This window comes from Salvelinus alpinus, chromosome 25 (assembly GCF_045679555.1).
Source record: "Salvelinus alpinus chromosome 25, SLU_Salpinus.1, whole genome shotgun sequence".
NCBI classification, from domain to species: Eukaryota; Metazoa; Chordata; class Actinopteri; order Salmoniformes; family Salmonidae; genus Salvelinus; species Salvelinus alpinus.
In genome coordinates this window covers 27,317,007-27,339,918 of record NC_092110.1, presented here as the reverse complement: position 1 = coordinate 27,339,918, position 22,912 = coordinate 27,317,007, and the positions used below count along the sequence as shown (strand labels likewise).

Genomic DNA, 22,912 nt, shown 5'->3' with positions numbered 1-22,912 from the left:
ACTGCCATTAGGTACCAAGATGAGATCCTCAGACCCCTTGTGAGACCATATGCTGGTGCGGTTGGCCCTGGGTTCCTCCTAATGCAAGACAATGCTAGACCTCATGTGGCTGGAGTGTGTCAGCAGTTTCTGCAAGAGGAAGGCATTGATGCTATGGACTGGCCTGCCCGTTCCCCAGACCTGAATCCAATTGAGCACATCTGGGACATCATGTCTCGCTCCATCCACCAACGCCACGTTGCACCACAGACTGTCCAGGAGTTGGTGGATGCTTTAGTCCAGGTCTGGGAGGAGATCCCTCAGGAGACCATCCGCCACCTCATCAGGAGCATGCCCAGGCATTGTAGGGAGGTCATACAGGCACGTGGAGGCCACACACACTACTGAGCCTCATTTTGACTTGTTTTAAGGACATTACATCAAAGTTGGATCAGCCTGTAGTGTGGTTTTCCACTTTAATTTTGAGTGTGACTCCAAATCCAGACCTCCATGGGTTGATCAATTTGATTTCCATTGAAAGTTTTTGTGTGACTACCCGCAGGTAGTCAGCACATTCAACTATGTAAAGAAAAAAGTATTTAATAAGAATATTTCATTCATTCAGATCTAGGATGTGTTATTTTAGTGTTCCCTTTATTTTTTTGAGCAGTGTATATACTTTGTCTATAGCAATTCTGTTTTTAGCTGTGATTGTGTACATGAACCAATAGATAAACCATTATATGGGACAAAAGCCCCTGGGCCTATAGGATAATGGTTACTTCTGCTTATTTAGTTGACTTTGAATGCTCTGCCCAAAATGTATTTCCTGCTTTTAAACACTAGAGGCCCTCACTGATCATGAAATGAGGGACATTTTATCTAGGTAGATTTGATTTGAGGAAACTGGAATGACATTTTCTGATCCATGAAGATCCATTCACCATGTTTACAATCATCCGAAGAGGTGACACTGCCTCAATGATACCCAAGCTGTTCAAGGCTGTTGATATGGGCTAATTAACCAGAAGACAGACCTATCAGTAGCATCGCAATATTTTTCCTGTTCCTTGTTTTAAACCTGGACGTTTTACTTCATATTATGAAGCTTGTCTTACCTTGCTTCAAAGTAGCCTATAGCCAAAACCCCACCGTAGAAACGTGGAGGCAATTATTTTTATAGACTTACTCGTATGCGTTCCCCTGTTCTATTGGTTTATGTCAACGTTTTTTCATTGTATAGCAGATAAAGGCATTATCCTAATCATATTATCAAACATGATAGTTGTTGCATCTTTAAGTCCCCCCTCTTTCTAACAGATATTTCCATATCTGTCCACTTGCATGTGCGGTGCGCATTTTAGAATGGTGTTTTCCCGCTAATTGCATTTTGGAATATCCATGCATAGGCCAACTGCAGTGTGTACATTGCTGCCCCTAAAATGTGAATAAATAATAGTTTATCAATATTTTAAGCTAGACATTCCTATCCTTTCCATCAGTCCTATTAATTTATACGACATACACGTCCACTATACCACTTTGATACGTAACAGTGGGGATAAAGAAGTGAATAATAATAAGAAAATAAGTGGGTATACCCTCCGATACACCACTGGGACTACCTGTCCTGTACAATTACTTAATCAAGTGAAATTGTACTAAATAAGTTATATATTTTATTGTTTGCAGTTGTCATTAAATGTAGGACCGTGTCATTGTGTTTTAAAATCGGTGGAATTGTATATGTGTACAAGTTACCCGCAGGTAGTCTAGGTTGCCCGGACGACTGCATATAGTCTCCGAGAGATCCACAAGAAAATCCACGAACGGGTCGTTTGGATAGTAAATTCAAGTGGTTTTTATTGATTGAACAAATACTTTCACTGAAATAGATAGTAAGTAGACCGTTTAAAAAAAATCTAATATAGCCTACATTTGAATTTCCTCAGGGTTGACTGGCTATATAGACTGTGACTCACATTATCCCTGTTAACCCGTTATAGGCACTTAGAACAGAAGATCGTGATGTGCCAAAAGAATGCAGAAAAGAATGCACTTTCCAGAAGTGTGTTCCCACTGGTGGATGTTTCATATATCAAACCATGGCAAGGTTTACCGGTGGACTTTCGTAAGAGTTTGCGGCGGTAAAATGAGAGTTGGGAACAGCCCCCTATTAAGTAGCAGATTGTGGAAAGATTCTACCCACTTGGACAGAGACTTCTTTCTTGGACATCTGCTGTTGGAGCTTCCAGTAGCCAGCTAGAGGAGAGAAGGGTACACCCAGAGCTCCTAAAAGTTATCTATTAGTTTCTAGAGGGGGAGTCTTCAACGAGACTGCATTTACATTTTTTGATTTTATTCTGTCAGAATTGACCAGGTGAGCTACAAATATTTTATTTTATCCTGCTGTTGATTAGAAATAATTCAAAATTCATACAAAATAAATGCCTTTCAATGAATAAGACATTGTGCTAATCTGTATGTGCTATTTATGCGCTTTTTCAAAGACCTGGATGGATACAGGAATGCAAAGATGAATTTATTTCTGGGAATAACTGCAAGATTAGTGATTTTTTTCGCGGTCGTTAATTCTTCAGTTTATAGTTTGTCCATAAAGAAACACATCTATGTTGGATTATTTCTGGACCCAGTGTGGAATCAAGAATTATACTGTATGAGAGTATGCGCATCGAAGGAGAATAGTTTAGCCAAAGTAATCAATAAATTAGTTGATAATTGGTAAAACTTAACTTTAAGGCAATGATACATTTGCTATTGGGCACATTGTTTTGGCAAAAGTTTTTTATTCTACATAATATATATACTTTTATAATATATGGGCCTAATCTATACATTTTTTAGACTACTTGTGCTTATTAACGAATATAGTTCAGAAAAAAAGTGATTCTATTTTTTGAGATAACCATGCATAAGGTGACAGAAGTTAGGTCGTTAAATAGGCCTACTTTTTCTCTCTTTTCATTGAACCAAATCTTGCCAGACAGTGGTTTAGGTAAATTCCTCCACTGGCAGATGCCCTTTCAGTCAGGGAAATGTAATCTATTCCCTTTCAAGGGCTCGTGACTTTCTGTCCACTCTCTTCCCAACGCTACACTAAATGGGTTTGAAAATGTTTATGCAACTCTCTTCTCAGATTGATTCATGTGCTGCTGACCCATAACGTCTAAAAATGAAGATAAGGCTGTCGCTGGCGGTGGCTGCCTTTGTTGCTGTGTTATTCTCCACAGTTGAAGCTCAAGGTAAATGTCCCTTCCCCCTATCCCTCCTGCCAAACCTTTTCATATACCCCTCAACTCTCTCTCTCTCTCTCTCTCTCTCTCTCTCTCTCTCTCTCTCTCTCTCTCTCTCTCTCTCTCTCTCTCTCTCTCTCTCTCAATTCAATTCAATTCAATTCAAGGGGCTTTATTGGCATGGGAAACATGTGTTAACATTGCCAAAGCAAGTGAGGTAGGTAATATACAAAAGTCAAATAAACAATAAAAATGAACAGTAAACATTACACATACAGAAGTTTCAAAACAATAAAGACATTAGAAATGTCATATTATATATATGCAGTGTTGTAACAATGTACAAATGGTTAAAGCACACAAGTTAAAATAAATAAACATAAATATGGGTTGTATTTACAGTGGTGTTTGTTCTTCACTGGTTGCCCTTTTCTTGTGGCAACAGGTCACAAATCTTTCTCTCTCTCTCTCTCTCTCTCTCTCTCTCTCCCCCTCTCTCTAGTTGTTTGATTACAGTGTTTAGGATGTAGGGGTTTTATTGTGTGTGGACATACTATCACATGGAAACAACCCTGATGCATTGTACAGTATGATTAATAAAATGATACCCAGTTATGTGTGTATTGTGCTTGTTTTGACTTGTCCTGAACCTCTTCTCTTGTTCTGTAATGTATTATGAGTTATTTCAGAATACTTACAATTGCATAAACTCAATCTTGGTACATGTATATAATATATTCTAAATTAGTTTTTATAATTATGATAGGACATATACAAACTCTGTCATGAAACCATAATCAGGAAATGTCTCCAGCTATGCCAATGAGAAATCAGGGACTCTGATATTATGTCGTCAACAGTCATCTGTAATACCCAGTATGTGACATTACTGTCTCAACAGTTGGATCTGACTTTTATGTTGATGTCAGAGTCCTCACAGGGCTCTGAAACCATCATGTGTAACCATAGTCGTATTGATGTTATGGTTCGGTAAAAGAATCCAGGACACAATTGTCATTCCTTCATTGAAAATTGGATAGGATTTTTTTTTCTTCTTTCAATTATGTGTTCTAAAACAAAAGTACACTAAAAAGAAGTAAAACGAAAATAATTTCATGGTTTAGTTATTCCCCTCTGTAATTATGTCAACTAAAATTAAGTTACATTAGCTTTTCTAGATTTGAGTATTTCTCATATTTCGATCGCCAAACAAAATAAGTGGTCATGACATGATCATTTGTAGAAATGTGAGATCATAGTTTCAATATCCCTGATGTTCAAAACGTGAGAATTCAATTCTTATAATGTTTTTTTGAAGTGTAAAAACATTTTCCGACCAAAGACAAAAACCCAAAATGGAAAGTTCTGATTATTTCCCCTGAAAGCTTTTTTGGGGAGTCCAATGTCTACTCCCATATATCTTCACTAACGGAATGGAAATATGTAATATGAGAATCGCAAATTAATCCTCAGACAGGGCAAAGACAAAGAGAATGGGGCATTCTCGAAAACGTTAAGTTGCAATCCATATGGAAAGTTAATATGTAGTCATTTTTGTCAGTACATGTTGCGAAATTGCTTTGGCATCCCTTCTGCCTCTTTTGGAGAGTCATAGCTCTTTCCTCTGAATGACTGACTGTCTGTAGACTAAGGTTACTGACAGTAGCCAGAGTCTGGCTCATGGGGAAGGCAGAGGTGTCCTCTGGTCAGGCAGGTTGCTGTGATTTGCATCCACACCTGTTGAGGGAACTTTACTGAAAGATATCCACCAATGTTTATTGTGATTGTTTTATATCTTCAATGATTTTTTCCAATGTCTTGTTTTAGTAAAGTACGTTAAAATGCAAGATGAGAAGATTGAACAGAAAATATGCGCAGTAACAACTCTGTAACAACTGTGTTTCCAACTATTTGCGACTTTTTCTACAAAGATGCTCAAACAACTTGAGTAAAGTGACACAGCTCTTTGCTCTTGTGAGTGAAAACAACCTCCCAACCCACTTTCCTTACCCAACTTCCCCCTCCATCTCCCCTCCCCATCTCCCCTTTACTCAACTCCCCTCCCTACCCCCAAGTGGGTTTATTTATTCTTGTTCAGAGACTTTCTTGGAGACATGAGGGGAGCTTTCCCGGGCCCCCTGAATTGATGTCAGGTTGGTGATCCTCCTTTACTGTGTACCAATAGCAGCTTAGCTCAGGTCCTAGTTGTTGTCCGCCTGTGCATTCAGTGTGTCCTGAGCTGTGGCTTTCTCAGTGGGTATTTTACAATGATATTCTTGCATCCCATCCCACTGCCCTTCCTCAACAACTTGCATGCCACCCACCTGCTGACATGGTCTGCAAGGCCAGCCTTAGCATGTATGTCTTCATCACATACTCACCATAATCATGGACTATAGTATGTAGCATATAAGAAGTGCCTATACAGACATAGGCTAGAGGAGGAAGAGGCACTCCTACAGCACCTCACTTCGTAGATGTTAATACTCTTACATTCTCACAGTTCTAGCTATCTTGTTATTCTGTTTACCCTCAAGTACATGTTTATATGTCCAAACACTTTTGTTTCCCATTTAACTGTACTCACATAAAGGTGAAATGTCACTCAACACTCAGCTGATCTAAATAGGTTGCATGTGAACCCCAACTGAGGAAGAATATCATGTTAAAATATGTTTATTATCTCTGTGTGTGGTCCGTCATGTACATGGGAACTTTCATCCAATTTGTCAAGTTGTTCTAAACAACTTTCTCATGTACATGTGCATGGTGCCGTGGCAGCCAGCTCAATGTGGACACGCGTGTAGTTGTCAGATTGCATCTGTTGTTGTTTTATTCTTTTTATTTTCTATATATTTGTAAATTATTTTCCTCTGTATCTCAACTCTCTCTTCATTTTGCCTGTGTAAGGCAAGCAGTATCCCAGCACCTCATGCCATCTTGTTCACTCTGCCAATGAAAAGAACGTACACAACAGTCTCCCGTGACACATTGTGTATTCTTTTTGCAAGGTTTGCAATGGATGTATGCCAATGACTTGTGCTAGAGTCTCTAAATATACAAATACTTTGTCAAAATATGTATATATACTCTGTATATATAACATGTGTTAAAATCAGCAAATGCCATCAACATTACCTGGCAATCTTGACTCCATTGTATAATCAGTAACGTTGGAATGAAAATGTTGTTGTACTTGTGTGTTGTTCCAATCAACTCCATGACTTGAGAGCAACCTGTTGGTGCTGGTTGGTTGGGCATGCGTGGTAATGACTGCACTCAGCATGTATTGGATGGTTCACTCAATGTTTGTCCTTAGGGGAGTTTTGTGTGGAGTTGTTCTGTATTAATGTTGTTTACTCCAGACTTCCGGTGCTTGAGTTGCTGACTAGGGTCACCTGGTTGTGCAACTCAAACAAATGCCATTTTGTTTTCCAAAATGGCTTCTCACACTTTTTAAATGTTGTTGTAAGTTTATTTTTTGTCACATTTACCATGGATGTGGGTTTTTGTCTCCCTCAACAATGAACGTCTCAACTTCAGTCATGAAGTGTTTATCGTTGGGCTAAATGTGAATGCTTGATATAAAATGCCTTGCTGAAAATACTTGATCAACACTTATATACTCATACCCATGTTTTGCTTACATGTAAGTTAACATCAGTTCCTCTCTTGTTTGCAGTGGAGCCCCCCTCAGACTTGAAATTTAAAATTCTAAATGAGAACACAGTGCAAATGTCATGGAGAAAACCATCGCACAGGATACAAGGCTACAGAATACAAGTTGTATCGGATACAGGTTCGTATTTATTGATCTCATCCGTTAATTGACGTTTGCCTTACTAGTTATAGCTTTTCATGCCAAGCTGAATGATAATTTGCACCAATGCTAATGGCAACCCATTCTCTATATACCAGATGAACCAGCCAAAGAGTTGAACCTCCCTGCCACTGCTACAAAGACATCTATCACAGACCTGACTCCTGATCTGGACTACTCAGTGTCCATCATCTCCTATGATGGCACAGAGGAGAGTATACCCATCTTTGGCCAGCTCACTAGTAAGTGCTGAATATTCAAATCAAATCAAATGTCATGTGTCACCTGCGCCAAATACAACAGATCTAGACCTTAAAGTGAAATGCTTAAATTACTTAAAAATAAGTTGAAATGTAGCAAATAATTAAGGAGCAACAATAAAATAACAGTAGCGAGGCTATATACAGGGGGTTCCTGTACAGAGGGTTCCGGTACAGGGTCAATGTGAGAGGGCACCAGTTAGCCGAGGTAATATGTACATGTAGGTAGAGGTAAAGTGACTATGCATAGATAATAATCAGGGAGTAGAAGCAGTGTAGAAATGTGGGGTGTGGACAATGCAATTAGTCCTGGTAGCCATTTTATTAACTGTTCAAGAGTCTTATGGCTTGGGGGTAGAAGTTGTTAAGAAGCCTTTTGGACCTAGACTTGGCGCTCCGGTACAGCTTGCCGTGTGGTAGCAGAGAGAACAGTCTATGACTAGGGTGGCTGGAGTCCTTGGCAATTTTTTGGGCTTTCCTCTGACACTGCCTGGTATAGAGGTCCTGGATGGCAGGAAGCTTGGGCCCCATGATGTATTCTAATGCTGTTACAAGGTTAAAAATAACTTGTGTGAAAAGTCAGATGGCTTTCCTAAAATCCTGATGTGGACTGATATCAAAAGGGTTTAACCTCAGATCAGATCACTCAGCCATAGGAACAATGGGCCAATTACATAGTTTCAGGCCTCCAGCTGTCTATGGTGTAGCTGCCAAGTGAGATGAAAAACATAAGATTTTTAATGGAACAACTGAGAGTTTATAGCGTTAGCTTCTAGACACATCAGAAGAAGGAAATCACATGTGTTTATTGAAACTTTAATAATTTATAGCTAATGAACAAGGAAAAATATGTTTATATGTGTGGTTGATATCCCATTGAAGAGGCTTGATTATGTGTTGATTGTCTTGGATTTATACATGGCATATGGCACACAGGATGTCATGATAACAGTTCAAGTTCTCTTGTGTTTCAGTTCAATCCAGTAACACAAGTGGAACAGCAAGGAGACCTCAGACTTCAGATGCAATCAGTAAGTATGTTTATCTCAATGTCAACCAATCCCCTCTATGCCCATTGCCTGTCCACATAGCTGTACCATTTTTTCCAGTACCTTTTTTGTGTTTTTCCATGAACTTCCATCATAATCATAATAGTTTTCCCTGGAATATTTTCCTCAGCCTCAAATACCCCTTCTGTACTGCTGAGTTGTCACAGTGTGAGCAGACAGGTGGACCGACAGTGGCTGAGAATGTACACTGTAATTCGTAATTGAAAACAGTCTTCACATTGAGGCAAACGGGTTCCTTTTGTGCTCCCATAATCCAATAAGAGGGATGACGTCACTGTCATGCCAACTCTGTGCATGTCCATCCTTTAAATTAAATGTTGAAAGAAGTGGAAAGGATTACTGCTCTGACCAGAAGTCCTTTTACTGGAGTTCTTTGCCTCTCCATGAGTCCAGTCTGTGGATTGACAGGGAGACACGCTCACTTTTCCCCACTATGTACGATTTTGGTGGAAATTGAACCAGAAGTCCCGGGAAAAAATCTGGTAGAATGCTCTTAGCGCTCTCACAATTGACCTAATTGTCCTGCTAAATCCGTAGAATATTTTATGTTTTATCAAGAAATCTTCAAAAGGTGAGAATAACAAGATGTGAGAAGCACATACGCATAAAGAGTCAAATAGACCTAGGGGATCTAAGATTCAAGACATTCATAGAAGTCCTGCCAATTATTGCATCTTGGATGTTCCAGAGAATCTGATGGATCTGTGATTTAAAAACCCACTAGGGTTTGAAAACATAAAACCGAACAATACCGTTGAACGTTTCAGTGTTTATTTGGTCCATAAAAACACATTTTTGTCTTCATGACTGTTGGAATGTCATCTGTCAGATATTTTCATTATATGCACCAATTTCATGCACCAATCTGTCAGATTGTGTTCAGACAATTAATTGTGTTTCCTCTCTCCCCATCCCCATCTCCACCCCTCCAGAGTGTTCAGTCAATGCCATAGCAGACCTAGTCTTCCTGGTGGATGGCTCCTGGAGCGTTGGCAGGGAAAATTTTAAGCACATCCGCAGCTTCATCAGTGCCTTGGCTGGTGCCTTCGACATCGGAGAGGACAAGACCAGGGTGGCCGTGGTCCAGTACAGCACAGACACCCGCACTGAGTTCCCCCTCAACCGCCACTCCAAACGAGGAGAGCTTCTCAAAGCCATCAACACCCTGCCCTACAAGGGAGGAAACACCATGACAGGTATACGTGATAGGTGTGACTAAACAGCCTACTTGGACATGTTTGATCCCTTACAGTGAGTGCATGGATATCCTGTAGATCATTTGTAAATTCTTGTTGGACCGAATCCTAACTTGAGATCTGTGTGTGTAACTAGAACATTGGTGCAAATCTTCAATTTTATGTTCTGTTTCCGTGCTTGTTCTCAAGGTAGGCTTCTGCCCACAGACAATAAATGTTATCTTACGCTGAAAGATTTTAGGTAACACTATTTTCTTAAAGGTAAATGATGTTACACTCTGTGTCTAGGGGATGCCATGGACTACCTGCTGAAAAACATCTTTACGGAGGCGGCTGGCGCCAGGAAAGGCTTTCCGAAGATAGCCATGATCATCACAGACGGAAAATCCCAGGACCCAGTGGAGGAGTATGCTAAACGACTCAGGAACATTGGAGTGGAAATATTTGCCTTAGGTACTGCTCTTTCTTGAGAACATCCTTATAATGCTTTTAGTTTGTGTGTGCCTGGAGATTCTGTAATGGCTGATGTCCAGAGTACTCCATTTCTCAGGCTAATTTCTAAGATGTTTTTCACAATGTAGGCATCAAAGGAGCAGATGAGGATGAACTGAAGGAAATGGCCTCAACTCCCCACAACACACATGTCTACAATGTTCCTAACTTTGATGTGATCAAGGCAGTGCAGAAAAAGCTCATCACTCAGGTGTGCTCCAGTGTGGAAGACCAGCTCAACTCTCTAGTGAGCGGAGATGATGGTAAGACATTATAGATGATGGTAAGACATTATAGATGATGGTAAGACATTAAAGATGACGGTAAGACATTATAGATGATGGTAAGACATTATAGATGACGGTAAGACATAGATGATGTATTACATCACATTTCCATTGTTTGATTTAAATCTTCACCTATTTCAAGTACATTGTCAGAAATAGGTATGGTCAATGTAACAAATCAACAACTTTGTAACTGTAAATGTATTGTTAAAGTGTTGCCTAACCAAACTACATTTGTTCTGTCTCTAGTGGTGGAACCGGCCTCTAACCTCCAAGTACTTGAGATCTCCTCTAAGTCCATGAGGGTGACGTGGGATGCCTCTCTGGGGGAGATCACGGGCTACAAGCTGACTCTGATGCCCATGATGGCTGGGAAGAAGCGCCAGGTGGTATACGTGGGGCCCACCCAGACCTCCGTCAACGTCCGGGACCTGTCCCCAGAGACTGAGTACGAGATCAGCCTGTTCGCCCTGAAGGGTCTGACACCCAGTGATGCTGTCCTGGCCATGGAGAAGACTCAGCCTGTCAAGGTGTCATTGGGTGAGATAACGCTCTGTAACAGCATATCAGTGATCCACTCACTCACTCTCTCACATACTAACTCACTGAAAGTTTACTTAGTTGCTATGTAAAAGAACAACCTATTTCATAATGTAGACCATATAGAGATGACATCTAATGTATTTTCCACCCCAGAATGTTCTCTTGGAGTGGACGTACAAGCTGACGTGGTCCTGCTGGTCGATGGTTCCTACAGTATCGGATTACAAAACTTTGCCAAAGTCAGAGCTTTCCTGGAGGTCCTGGTCAACTCCTTCAACGTCGGGCTTGACAAGATCCGGCTCAGCTTAGTCCAGTACAGCAGGGACCCCCACACCGAGTTCGCCCTGAACACCTATAATGACATTGCTTCAGTGGTCAAGGCTGTCCGGACATTCCCTTACCGCGGAGGCTCCACCAACACGGGCAAGGCCATGAACTACGTCAGGGAGAAGATCTTTATCTCCACCCGAGGTGCTCGAACCAGCGTCCCACGTGTCATGGTCCTCATCACAGACGGCAAGTCCTCGGACTCCTTCAAGGACGCGGCCACCAACCTAAGGAATATAGATGTGGAGATCTTTGCCGTAGGGGTGAAGGATGCTGTGAGGTCAGAGCTGGAAGCCATTGCTAACGCCCCAGCAGCGACCCACGTATACACTGTGGAGGACTTTGATGCTTTCCAGAGGATCTCCAAGGAGCTCACCCAGTCCATCTGCCTGAGGATCGAACAAGAGCTCCTAAACATCAAGAAGAGGAGTGAGTAGCCATTTAACATACAGGCAATTCCATGGTAATAGAACAGTGCTGAGACTCAGAATTTTCCCTTTAAAATGTATGTTAAACAAAAACCAATGATTGTAAAGTTAAACAAACCATACAACTCTATGCACAATGACTACTTTTAACAATTTCCACTGAAAATTGTACAAAAACACATTTACTTGAAGATCACTGCAGATGCAAAGTTTGGTAGCAGAATGACAGCACAAACAGCACAAACTGTAATTATGTTACCAAACTTAGCATCTGCAGTGTTCTTAATGTAAACGTGTTTTTGTAACATTTTCAGTGGACATTGTTGATAGTAGTTCTTGTGCATAGAGTTGTATGGTTTGTTTAAGAATCATTGGTTTTTGTTTGACATACATTTTAAAGTGGAATTTCTGAGTCTCAGTATTAAATGCCCGTACCCTTTTAACAAAGGGCTGGGGGTTTTCCAGCTCTGGTCATGTGGTCAACAAAAACTCCTAGCCCTACTCATTACACATACCCCTGTTTGAAGTTTAGCATGCTAACTCTGGGCTGTACTGTACCTGTAACTATAGCTACATAACCATACATGCGGGTTACTTTAGTGGCAGCCGCTAAGTGACCTCGAACTCTGTATAGTCCATTGTAATCAGTTATTTGTGCTGTGGTAAAGCAGGTCAGAACTGTGCTACTGCAATAGTGATATCATAATGTAACTACATCTCCACTACACAAAAGGCTGAGTAATAATCTGAATCTATTATTACCCTTGCCTTGGTCTGTTTCTTTCTCCCCAGCTGGCTTCTGGTCAGGCAGACACAAGCGAGGTATTCATTGTCAGGGTTCTCCCCAGGATTTTTTAACAAGGTGGTGCTGCTGAGAACACCTGGAACTGCCATTTCCTGCAATATAGAGCAAATAAATACTCAAATAGGGTGTGGTGCCTGGCCTTAAATGATAACAAATAAAGAAAATAAATAATTAAAGAAATATATAGTACTTTTATTTATTTTTTTACATTGTGGTGCAGCCAGTCAGCGCAGTGCCCTTCTTGCATTATTTGGGGAGAACCCTGATTGTTTTATCTCTCCCTGACTGAGCATGCTGCCTTCAAAATATCACAAAACCATATGCCTGCATCTCAGGGGAGCTCGTTGAACCATTTGTTATCGTTTACTGTTTTTAAACACTATAGCAACTGACTGGGGACCCTCTGTTATTCTGACCTAAATGTCCTTCCAATTCAAAGGCCACCCGTCTCTGAAAGTCAACAGGACTTTAGATAGTTTTCAACACCACAGTAGCAGGACATCAGTTTATCTGCTGCACTTATTATCAGTAATGATCCCCCTTTTCCAAGAACACAAAACAATTAGCCATTGGCAATGTCCTGGGGTTATTAATATGAATGTGTTGCAATCTTGTCGGCTTAATGCATAATGCTAGCATTCAGTACGACGAGTGTTTCCTATGACCAAGACACTCATGGAAGATAAATTGTCAAATATGGATCTGTGAATGATGTTGAATGAGTTCAACTCATTGGTTCCGTTCCAGCTTTTCTGAATGAATAAGATAGACACCTCTGCTTGGCATTATCAAAAGCCATAACGATGACATTTCCTGTGAGTACAAAACACAAACCAGTCACTTAATTGTGTTTTATCCCTCTCGTCAGGTCTGATTGCACCCAGGGACCTGGAGTTCTCTGAGGTGACGTCCAGAAGCTTCCGTGTCACCTGGACAACCGATTCCACCAATGTCATGTCCTACTTGGTGCGTTTCCGTAAGGCAGAGGACATCACTGGGGACTACATCTCCCTGGCTGTGCCATCCGACACCACCAGCGCCATCCTGCCACACCTCACCCCCTTCACCACCTACGAGGTCAACGTGTTCGCCCAGTATGACAAAGGAGACAGTTTCCCTCTGTCAGGGGAGGAGACCACTTTGGAAGGTAAGGGGTTAAAAGCATACACATTCAGGGGTTTCACAGCATAATCAAGTGAAGAGATACAGTACACTCTTAGAAAAAAAGGTGCTATCTAGAACCTAAAATAGTTCTTCTGCTGTATCCATAAGAGAAACTTTTGAAGAACTCTTGTTGGTTCAAGTTTAGAACCCTTTTGGTTTAGAGTAAAACCCTTTTGGGTTCCATGTAGAACCCTTAGAGGATTCTACATGGAATCCAAAAGTGTTCTACCTGGAACCAAAAAGGGTTTTTACCTGGAACCAAAAAGGGTTATCCTATGGGGACAGCCAAAGAACCCTTTTGGAACCCTTTTTTTCTAAGAGTGTATATGTTATAGTGCTTTTGCTTTTTCTCACAAGTTTATGTTTCTCACAAGTTCAATAGTTTATACAGAAGGCTGGGTGTGGAGTCTTTGTCCTTACAAATTACATTGACAAGCCACTGCTAAACAAAACCTAAACATTCTTCTTTCCAGAACGAGGGACGGTGCAGGACCTGAGTGTGTCTGAGGAGACCACGGACAGTTTCCGGGTGTCGTGGCTGGCGGCGCCAGGGCCCGTGGTGAGGTACCGGCTGTCCTACATCCCCGTGACAGGGGGAGGAGAGGTGCTGGAGGCCCAGACCAACGGACCTGACACCACTATCGTGCTCCAGGAGCTGTTCCCCATCACCACCTACCGTGTGTCTGTGTCTGCAGAGTACACCTCCGGCCTGGGAGACAAGATGCAGGTCGACGGAACCACCAAGGAAGGTCAGTCAGTTAACCAGCGTGGCTGCTAACATTTCAATTCCTTACCTATAGCTAAAGCAGTTTATACTGTACATACATATTTGTCCTTTCCCTCTCAGTCCGTGGTTCTCCCCGTGATCTCCGTGTCTTCAACGAGACCGTGTCCAGCATGAAGGTGTCATGGAGGGCCGCTCCCAGGAATGTCCTCCAGTACCGCGTGGCCTTCAAACCAGCCGACGGCACCGGGGAGAGGAAGGAGATAGCCGTGAAAGGAGACACCACCGTGGCTCTGCTGAAGAACCTCCAGCCTGCTACTGAATATGAGCTGTTTGTCAGTGCCCGCTACACCTCTGGGCTGGGAGACCCACTCCTGGGTACAGGCACCACCCTAGAAGGTACAACTCTTATGTTTGTTATAACTGTCTGCTCTTTGGCTGCTTTGAAGGGGTTGTGTTTCAGAGAGAGAGAGAGGGAGACAGATAGAGCGAGAGAGAGAGATTGTGAAATATGACTTAAGGCGATCTTCATTGTCTTTGTTTTTGGAGTCGAACATCAGCATTTTTCTCAATGTGGCATGGTGTAGGATGTCAGTCTAGAAAAACATACTGCCCTAGAAATCCTTCCTAGATATCTCAGGATACCTCTTCTCTGACTGAGTGTTAAGGGAAACTCTGTAAATGCTGGAATATTGAACTTTATGTAATTCCTGTGACACAGACAGACTGTAGGTTAGCTCTACTTTATTGCCCATGAAGCAGGGAGAGCTGGAAATGGGTGGGGGTACTCTCGTAAACCTAAAACACTCCTGAGTACAGCCAACACATGCCATGCTAGACTAGCTCATGCAGTTTTACACACTCCGGGGACATATGGGTTATTTTAGATTATTTTATGTGACACATTCAATATCACTTTAAAGGAAAATACCACTCAAAATCTTTTGTTATTCGTTTCATTAGTCCGATACAGTCCCAAAATGTTTTTCGTGTTGGCAATCAAGTTTTTGTTTTGCCAAAATATATATTTTTGTGGCATTTTCATTCAATGATTTTGTAAACCATTTGGAATAGCAATGCTGCTGATCAGAGACGGCTTACTCTGCTAACTGGGCTCCTCAACCATAGACCTTGATGCATACTTAAGCCTATGTCTTCAAGAATGTTAGCCAAAATGTACCAAATCCATTGTAGACTACACCCCTCTTTCTAACACTGAGGGATAGTATTAGAAGGTTGTTCAGGACTGACGTGCAGTGAGTTAGTGTGAGGGACATCTGTTAGTGATATAGGTGTTTCAGTAGGCAGCCATTCAGGCCAGGGCAGCAGGAGGTTATGGTCTGGGTCACGCTGGTCTGGCTGCTAGGGAGCCCAACAATAACAAAGACCACTCTATCCCACACGCCAGAACAGACACGCCCCCACAATCCGTTCTGCTCGTGGCAGCCCAATCATAGGTCTCTGGACAGCTTTATGACATTAGTAGAGTTCTGTCCCGGAACGTCTTTGATCAGGGTGGTCTAGAAGAGAAAGCTCTGAGGATGGGAGGCCCAACTAGAAGGATGAGAGGGGAGGGGAGGGGAGGGCCAACTAAGAGGACTGGGGTCTGGGAAGGGGAGAACCAACTAGGGGGACTGGGGTCTGGGAAGGGGAGAACCAACTAGGGGGACTGGGGTCTGGGAAGGGGAGAACCAACTAGGGGGACTGGGGTCTGGGAAGGGGAGAACCAACTAGGGGGACTGGGGTCTGGGAAGGGGAGAACCAACTAGGAGGACGGGGGTCTGGGGAGTGGAGACACAACTAGGAGGACGGGGGTCTGGGGAGTGGAGACACAACTAGGAGGACGGGGGTCTGGGGAGTGGAGACACAACTAGGAGGACTGGGGTCTGGGGAGTGGAGACACAACTAGGAGGACTGAGGTCTGGGGAGGGGGGCCCACCTAAGAGGACTGGGGTCTGGGGAGGGGGGCTCAACTAGGAAGATGGGTCTGGGGAGTGGAGACACAACTAGGAGAACTGGGGTCTGGGGAGGCCCACCTAAGAGGACTGGGGTCTGGGGAGGGGGGCCCAACTAGGAAGATGGGTCTGGGGAGGAGAGGCCCAACTAGGAGGACTGGGGTCTGGGGAGGGAGGACCAACTAGGACTGAGGTCAGGCAGACAGGAGGCTGTATGTGCTTTGCTTTAGTTAGGTTTGAGGGTCAGCAGTATGCATGTAGAGAGGAATATTGTTCCAGCCCTTTCCCTTGAAAGGGACAATCTGCAGTTGCTACATACATTTTTTGACATACTGTGGGGAGAACAAGTATTTGATACACTGCCGATTTTGCAGGTTTTCCAACTTACAAAGCATGTAGAGGTCTGTAATTTTTTATCATAGGTACACTTCAACTGTGAGAGACTGAATCTAAAACAGAAATCCAGAAAATCACATTGTATGATTTTTAAGTAATTAATTTGCATTTTATTACAGGTGATATGCTGGTAGAAATGAGGTAAAACAAACCTGCATATCACCTGTAAAAGCTTTACTCCACACGCAAAGACGCATTCAAAGCTCTCCCCCACCCGCCATTTGGCAAATCAGACAATAACGCTATCCTCCTGATTCCGGCTTACAAGCAAAAACTCAACAGGAAGTACCAGTGACGCGCTCAATATGGTTGTGGTCCAATGAAGCAGAAGCTAAGCTACAGGACTGTTTCACTAGCACAGACTGGAATTTGTTCCGGGATTCCTCCGATGGCATTGAGGAGTTTCCTACATCAGTCACCGGCTTCATAAGTCAATCGACGACGTTGTCCACACAGCGACCATACATACATATCCCAAACAGAAGCCATGGATTACAGGCAACATCCGCACTGAGCTACAGGCTAGAGCTGCCGCTTTCAGGGAGCAAGACACTAATCTGGACGCATATAAGAAATCCCGCTACGTGCTCGGACGAACAATCAAACAGGCAAAGTGTCAATACAGGACGAAGATCGAATCCTACTACACCGGCTCTGACTCTCGTCAGATGTGGCAGGGATTGCAAATTATCACGAATTACAAAGGGATACCCTGCCGAGAGCTGCCCAGTGATGGGAGCCTACCAGACAAGCTAAATGCCTTCTTTGCTTGCTTCGAGGCAAGCAATGCTGAACCATCCGTGAGAGCACCAGCTGTTCTGGACAACTTTATGTTCATGCTCTCCGTAGCCGATGTGAGTAAGACCTTTAACCTCTAATTCCTCCCAAACCCGGATCCGGGAACACCCCCCACAGTAAAAAAGCTGACTAGCATAGCCTAGCATAGCGTCACAAGTAAATACTAGCATCTAAATATCATTAAATCACAAGTCCAAGACACCAGATGAAAGATACACATCTTGTGAATCCAGCCATCATTTCTGATTTTTAAAATGTTTTACAGGGAAGACACAATATGTAAATCTATTAGCTAACCACGTTAGCAAAAGACACCACTTTTTTTACTCCACCAGTTTTTTACTCCATCAGTAGCTATCACAAATTCGACCAAATAAAGATATATATAGCCACTAACCAAGAAACAACTTCATAAGATGACAGTCTGATAACATATTTATTGTATAGCATATGTTTTTTTAGAAAAATGTGCATATTTCAGGTATAAATCACAGTTCTACATTGCAGCTGCAATCTGAAATAGTGCCGAAGCTGCCAGAATAATTACAGAGACCAACGTCAAATACCTAATTACTCATCTTAAAACATTTCTGAAAAATACACAGCGTACAGAAAATGAAAGCCCAACATCTTGTGAATCCAGCCAATATGTCAGATTTTTTAAGTGTTTTACAGCGAAAACACAATATAGCATTATATTAGCGTACCACAATAGCCAGAAACACAACCGCATTTACCAGCAGCAAAGGTTAGCGATCGTAACAATCCAGAAAAATATATATAATTGGACTAACCTTGATATACTTCATCAGATGACAGTCCTGTAACATCATATTACACAATGCATATAGGTTTTGTTCGAAAATGTGCATATTTAGCAGCACAAATCGTGGTTATACAATGTGATCAGTGGCAACAGGTCATGCATTCTGGCCGGCGCCATCTTGGAAAGGCACCTAATCTAATCAATAAATAATCGTAAACTTGACTAAAAAATACAGGTTGGACAGCAAATGAAAGATGCATTAGTTATTAATGCAACCGCTGAGTTAGATTTTTAAAATTAACGTTACTAGACATACAGTGTGCGTTACAGCCAGACTAGTGCCGCAATAATGGCGGACAAATGCGTTTACATTTTTCCACATAAATACGGAATAACATCATAAATAGCTCTTACTTTTGGACGAGCTTCCATCAGAATCTTGGGCAAGTGGTCCTTTGTCCAAAAGAATCGTTGCTTGGTTGTAAAACGTCGTCTTCAACTTCGGAATTAGCAGCTAACATTAGCTATGTGGCCACAACATGCCCAAATGTTCAAAGCGCAATACTAAGGAAATTCCGAAAATAGCAATATACTCGCATAAACTGATATAACTCGGTTTAAAATAACTTCGTTATGATGTTTCTAACACCTATATCGAATTAAATTACAGACGGATATAGCTAAGGCCGATAACTGAGCGTTTCAAAATGCCATCCTGAGGTCTTGCTTTGCGCAATGACGAACGACGAAAAGAGAGCTCCCTTCGTTCCTTGGCCTTTTATAAGCTCTGAGAACTACGTAGACACTCCATTCCACTTCTCATTGGTTACTGACATCCAGGGGAAGGCGGGTGCAGTTCATGTCGACCCATAGGATACATACAGAGCTTTAAACTGATCTGAGAACAGAGCCTCGTTTTCAGACCTTCGCAGTTCCTGTCATGAATTTCGCTGCAGAAAGAGTACTGGTTCACCCACAGACATAATTCAAACGGTTTTAGAAACTAGAGATTGTTTTCTATCCAATAGTAATAATAATATGCATATTGTACGAGCAAGAATTGAGTACGAGGCAGTTTAATTTGGGAACGATAAATGTCCAAGTTGAAACAGCACCCCCTGTAGTGTCAAGAGGTTATTAAACAGGTTGACATTAACAAGGCTTGCGGGCTAGACGAATTACCAGGATGCGTACTCAGAGCATGCGATGACCAGCTGGTAAGTGTCTTCACTGACATCTTCAACCTCTTGCTGACCCAGTCTGTAATACATACATGTTTCAAGCAAACTACCATAGTACCTGTGCCTAAGAACGCCAAGGTAACCTGTCTAAATGACTACTGCCCCCGTGGCACTCACATCTGTAGCTATGAAATGCTTTGAAAGGCTGGTCATGGCTCACATCAACATCATCATCCCAGAAACCCTGGTCGCACTCCAATTCGCATACCGCCCTAACATATCCACAGATGATGCAATCTCTATTGCACTCCATACTGTCCTTTCCCACCTGGACAAAAGGAGCACCTAAGTAAGAATGCTGTTCATTGACTACAGCTCATTGTTCAAAACCATAGTGCCCTCCAAGCTCATCACTAAGCTAAGTATCCTGGGACTGAACACCTCCCTCTGCAACTGGATCTTGGACTTCCTGACCCTCAACACTGGAGCCCATCAGGGGTGCGTGCTCAGTCTCCTCCTGTACTCCCTGTTCACCCACGACTGCGTGGCCGCACACAACTCCAACACCATTATTAAGTTTGCCGACGGTGGTAGTCCTAATCACAGACTAGGATGAGACAGCCTATAGGGAAGAGGTCAGATACATGGCAGTGTGGTGCAAGGACAAAAACCTCTCCCTCAACGTGGGCAAGACAAAGGAGCTAATTGTGGACATCAGGAGATGGAGGGCCGAACACCCCCCATTCACATCGATGGGCTGTAGTGGAGTGGGTCGAGAGCTTCAAGTTCCTCAGTGTCCACATCACTAAGGACCTATCATGGTCCAAACACACCAACACAGTCATGAAGAAGGCACGACAACTCCTCTTCCCCTCAGGTGGCTGAAAAGATTTGGCATGGGCCCTCAGATCCTCAAAAAGTTCAACAGCTGCACCATTGAGAGCGTCTTGACTGACTGCATCATCGCTTGGTATGGCAACTGCTCGGCATCAAAGCGCAAGGCTCTACAGAGGGTAGTGCGTATGGCCCAGTACATCACTGGGGCAAAACTCCCTGCCATCCAGGACCTCTATACCAGGCATTGTCAGAGAAAGGTCCCTAAAAATTGTCAAAGACTCCAGCCACCCAAGTCATAGACCGTTCTTTCTGCTACCGCACAGCAAGCAGTACCGGAGCGCCACGTCTGAGAACAAATGGCACCTGAACAGCTAATACCCCCAAGCCATAAGACTGTTGAACAGTTCATCAAATGGCTAGCCGGACTTTTTACATTGACCCCCTTTATTATTTGTTTATTACATTGACTCCCTGGCACTGGCTCTATGCACACTCACTAGACTCTACCCACACACTCATACACACTACACTGATACTCCAACACACACACACACACACTTGTTGTATTCGGCGCATATTTTGATTTGACTCTTTTGCCTGGGGCTCCCTTCTCTTTGACAATAAAGCTGACCTCCTTTGTCCATATCTGGACCTCCAGCCAGGGCATGGTCAGAAGTCAGATGCTCAGTTTCCATGACATGGTCAGTTTTGCTGACTCATCAGACCTGGCGTCCCACCGGAGTAGAACCTTTGTCTGGTTACAGCAGCACAGCTAGACGTCAGGACAACAGGCCAACACTGATCTCATTGTTTACGGTGCCACTGGCTTCCAGGTACCCACTGTGTGAGGTAACCTCACTGGCTATTGGAGACAATAGTGCGCCCTGTGGCAGCCAGTGGCCAATCTATCTTGTATGTTCAGCCAACCACATCCTGATTCCTGACCACTAAAGATTGGCTTCATTAACTGAATCAGAGAAAGGGGGGTTGAGTTAAATGTCTGGGATTCATATTTTAAATGTGAGCCTTATATGTATTAAAGCAGGAAGTCTTTCCCAACATGTGTTAGGTGTTACTTAGCAGCTACTTCAAAGCTGTGAGCAGTTGAGTGCTGGCTGGTTCCTCCAGCAGAGAACTGGCTGTCTGTCCACTTCCTCCCAGTCCAGGAAGAGGCCAAATAGCATGGAGAGAGAAAGACCAGAGATAACCCACGCCACTGACACCAAGCCATACTTCTACTTCTATTTTGGGTCATGGGACAAAAATATGTTTTCGATAAAACTCTAAAAGTGCAGTTTGGTGTACATATCACACTATACAAACCACAAACTGCTGTCATACAGGTATAGCTAGCTAGCTCGTGTGCACGTGGCTGTAGACATTCATATGCAATGTTTGCAAGGTTAATGTTGAGTGAATGTTTGTTCGTGGGCATAAGAGCTGAGCTTTTCAGTAGTAAGCATTTCATGGCCACAGAGTGTGGCGTGAAACCAGGTGAATTCACAACGGTTTGCTTTGATTTATTTTCATGACGATCCCTTTGGAAACTGGGCTCCTGGCTGGGTAGTGCTTTGCCAGGCTCAGTGACTTAGCAGGAGACACTGTTTTTCCTCCAGACTGAAGGTCCTTTGAGGCGAAAGGGCAGAGCAGGGCAGAGCCCCTTGCACGCAGGTGAACCATGTGTCTTCATCATGGTCTGGCCCTACACAGAGCCTAGGTGGACCAGGCTCCAGGGCAGTTAAATGAGGGAAGTGTAAATAGAAGTGCAGTGAGTTTGATGGATTCTCTTTGCCATCTGGAGAGTGCCCTTGCTATCGAGCATCCTTGGGACGTCCCTACCCCATTGGAAGTTGACATTTAAAATGGTTAAGGTAAGGGTTAAGGTTAGGTAAGGGTCATGGTTAAAGTTAGGCTAAGGGTAGGGTTTAGGGTAGGGATGTCACAAGGATTCCGGATAACACTTACCATCTGCAAAGAGCGGTTCTCAAAGGAGACTTGGCTAAACTGTTTATCTGTAAATTGAAGTCTCCATTTCCAGTGGTGTTTCTTCTTTAACTGTGGGCTCAAGAATAAGCACTGCCTGTAGGCTGTTTGTTATACAATAACTCATGTACTGTATGAATGCAGTAAATGCATGCTGTTAAGTTACATTGATAAGAGCGATATTTGTGTCCATATGTGAGCTGATAGGGTGAGCTTTTTATGAAGGCTCAGCCTCATAGCAGGCAGCACACACAGTGTACTTTTCCTAGCACCTGACTCATCCTCTTGACACATATTGATATATATCCACATATCCAATTCGAGCCCAAACCAACACGGCTTTTGGCCGACGATTTGAAGGTTAGCTACATCAACAAACATGCCTTGGTTACAGGAAGCCCCTGGCTGATCTACTCCTATACATCACTTAGTGAAGTATACAGATTAGACTCTGTGTCTCAGTGATCTAGACCCATTGTGGTTGTCAGATCTGTTTCCTTATTTTTCTTTTTGAGATTTAGGGGATTATGATGACAACCGTATTTGCCAGTGTGATGATTAAAATGTGTAATAGCTTATCCTTTGTTAATGGCTCCTTCCTCAATGCTTCTTCAATGCTTTTCGTCATTGCACAGAAGCTGGGAGAG

General features: G+C 42.9%; 1 protein-coding gene across 3 annotated transcripts in view; it reads left to right on the top strand.

Annotated features, from left to right (window-relative positions):
• The first annotated feature begins 2,011 nt into the window (after window positions 1–2,011).
• Window positions 2,012–22,912, top strand: part of LOC139553748 (collagen alpha-1(XII) chain-like) — an 84,107-nt gene continuing 63,206 nt past the window's right edge. Inside the window, exons 1-13 of one of the 3 annotated variants that reach the window (XM_071366380.1) lie at window positions 2,012–2,359; window positions 3,137–3,242; window positions 6,916–7,032; window positions 7,152–7,295; window positions 8,288–8,344; window positions 9,316–9,579; window positions 9,868–10,032; window positions 10,161–10,334; window positions 10,608–10,898; window positions 11,055–11,657; window positions 13,330–13,608; window positions 14,099–14,374; window positions 14,473–14,748. In XM_071366380.1, the coding sequence (XP_071222481.1) occupies window positions 3,173–3,242; window positions 6,916–7,032; window positions 7,152–7,295; window positions 8,288–8,344; window positions 9,316–9,579; window positions 9,868–10,032; window positions 10,161–10,334; window positions 10,608–10,898; window positions 11,055–11,657; window positions 13,330–13,608; window positions 14,099–14,374; window positions 14,473–14,748 (2,716 nt within the window). In that variant the 5' untranslated portion in view covers window positions 2,012–2,359; window positions 3,137–3,172. The remainder of the gene's footprint in view (window positions 2,360–3,136; window positions 3,243–6,915; window positions 7,033–7,151; window positions 7,296–8,287; window positions 8,345–9,315; window positions 9,580–9,867; window positions 10,033–10,160; window positions 10,335–10,607; window positions 10,899–11,054; window positions 11,658–13,329; window positions 13,609–14,098; window positions 14,375–14,472; window positions 14,749–22,912) is intronic. The other 2 variants (XM_071366379.1, XM_071366381.1) reach the window with 2 other exon arrangements.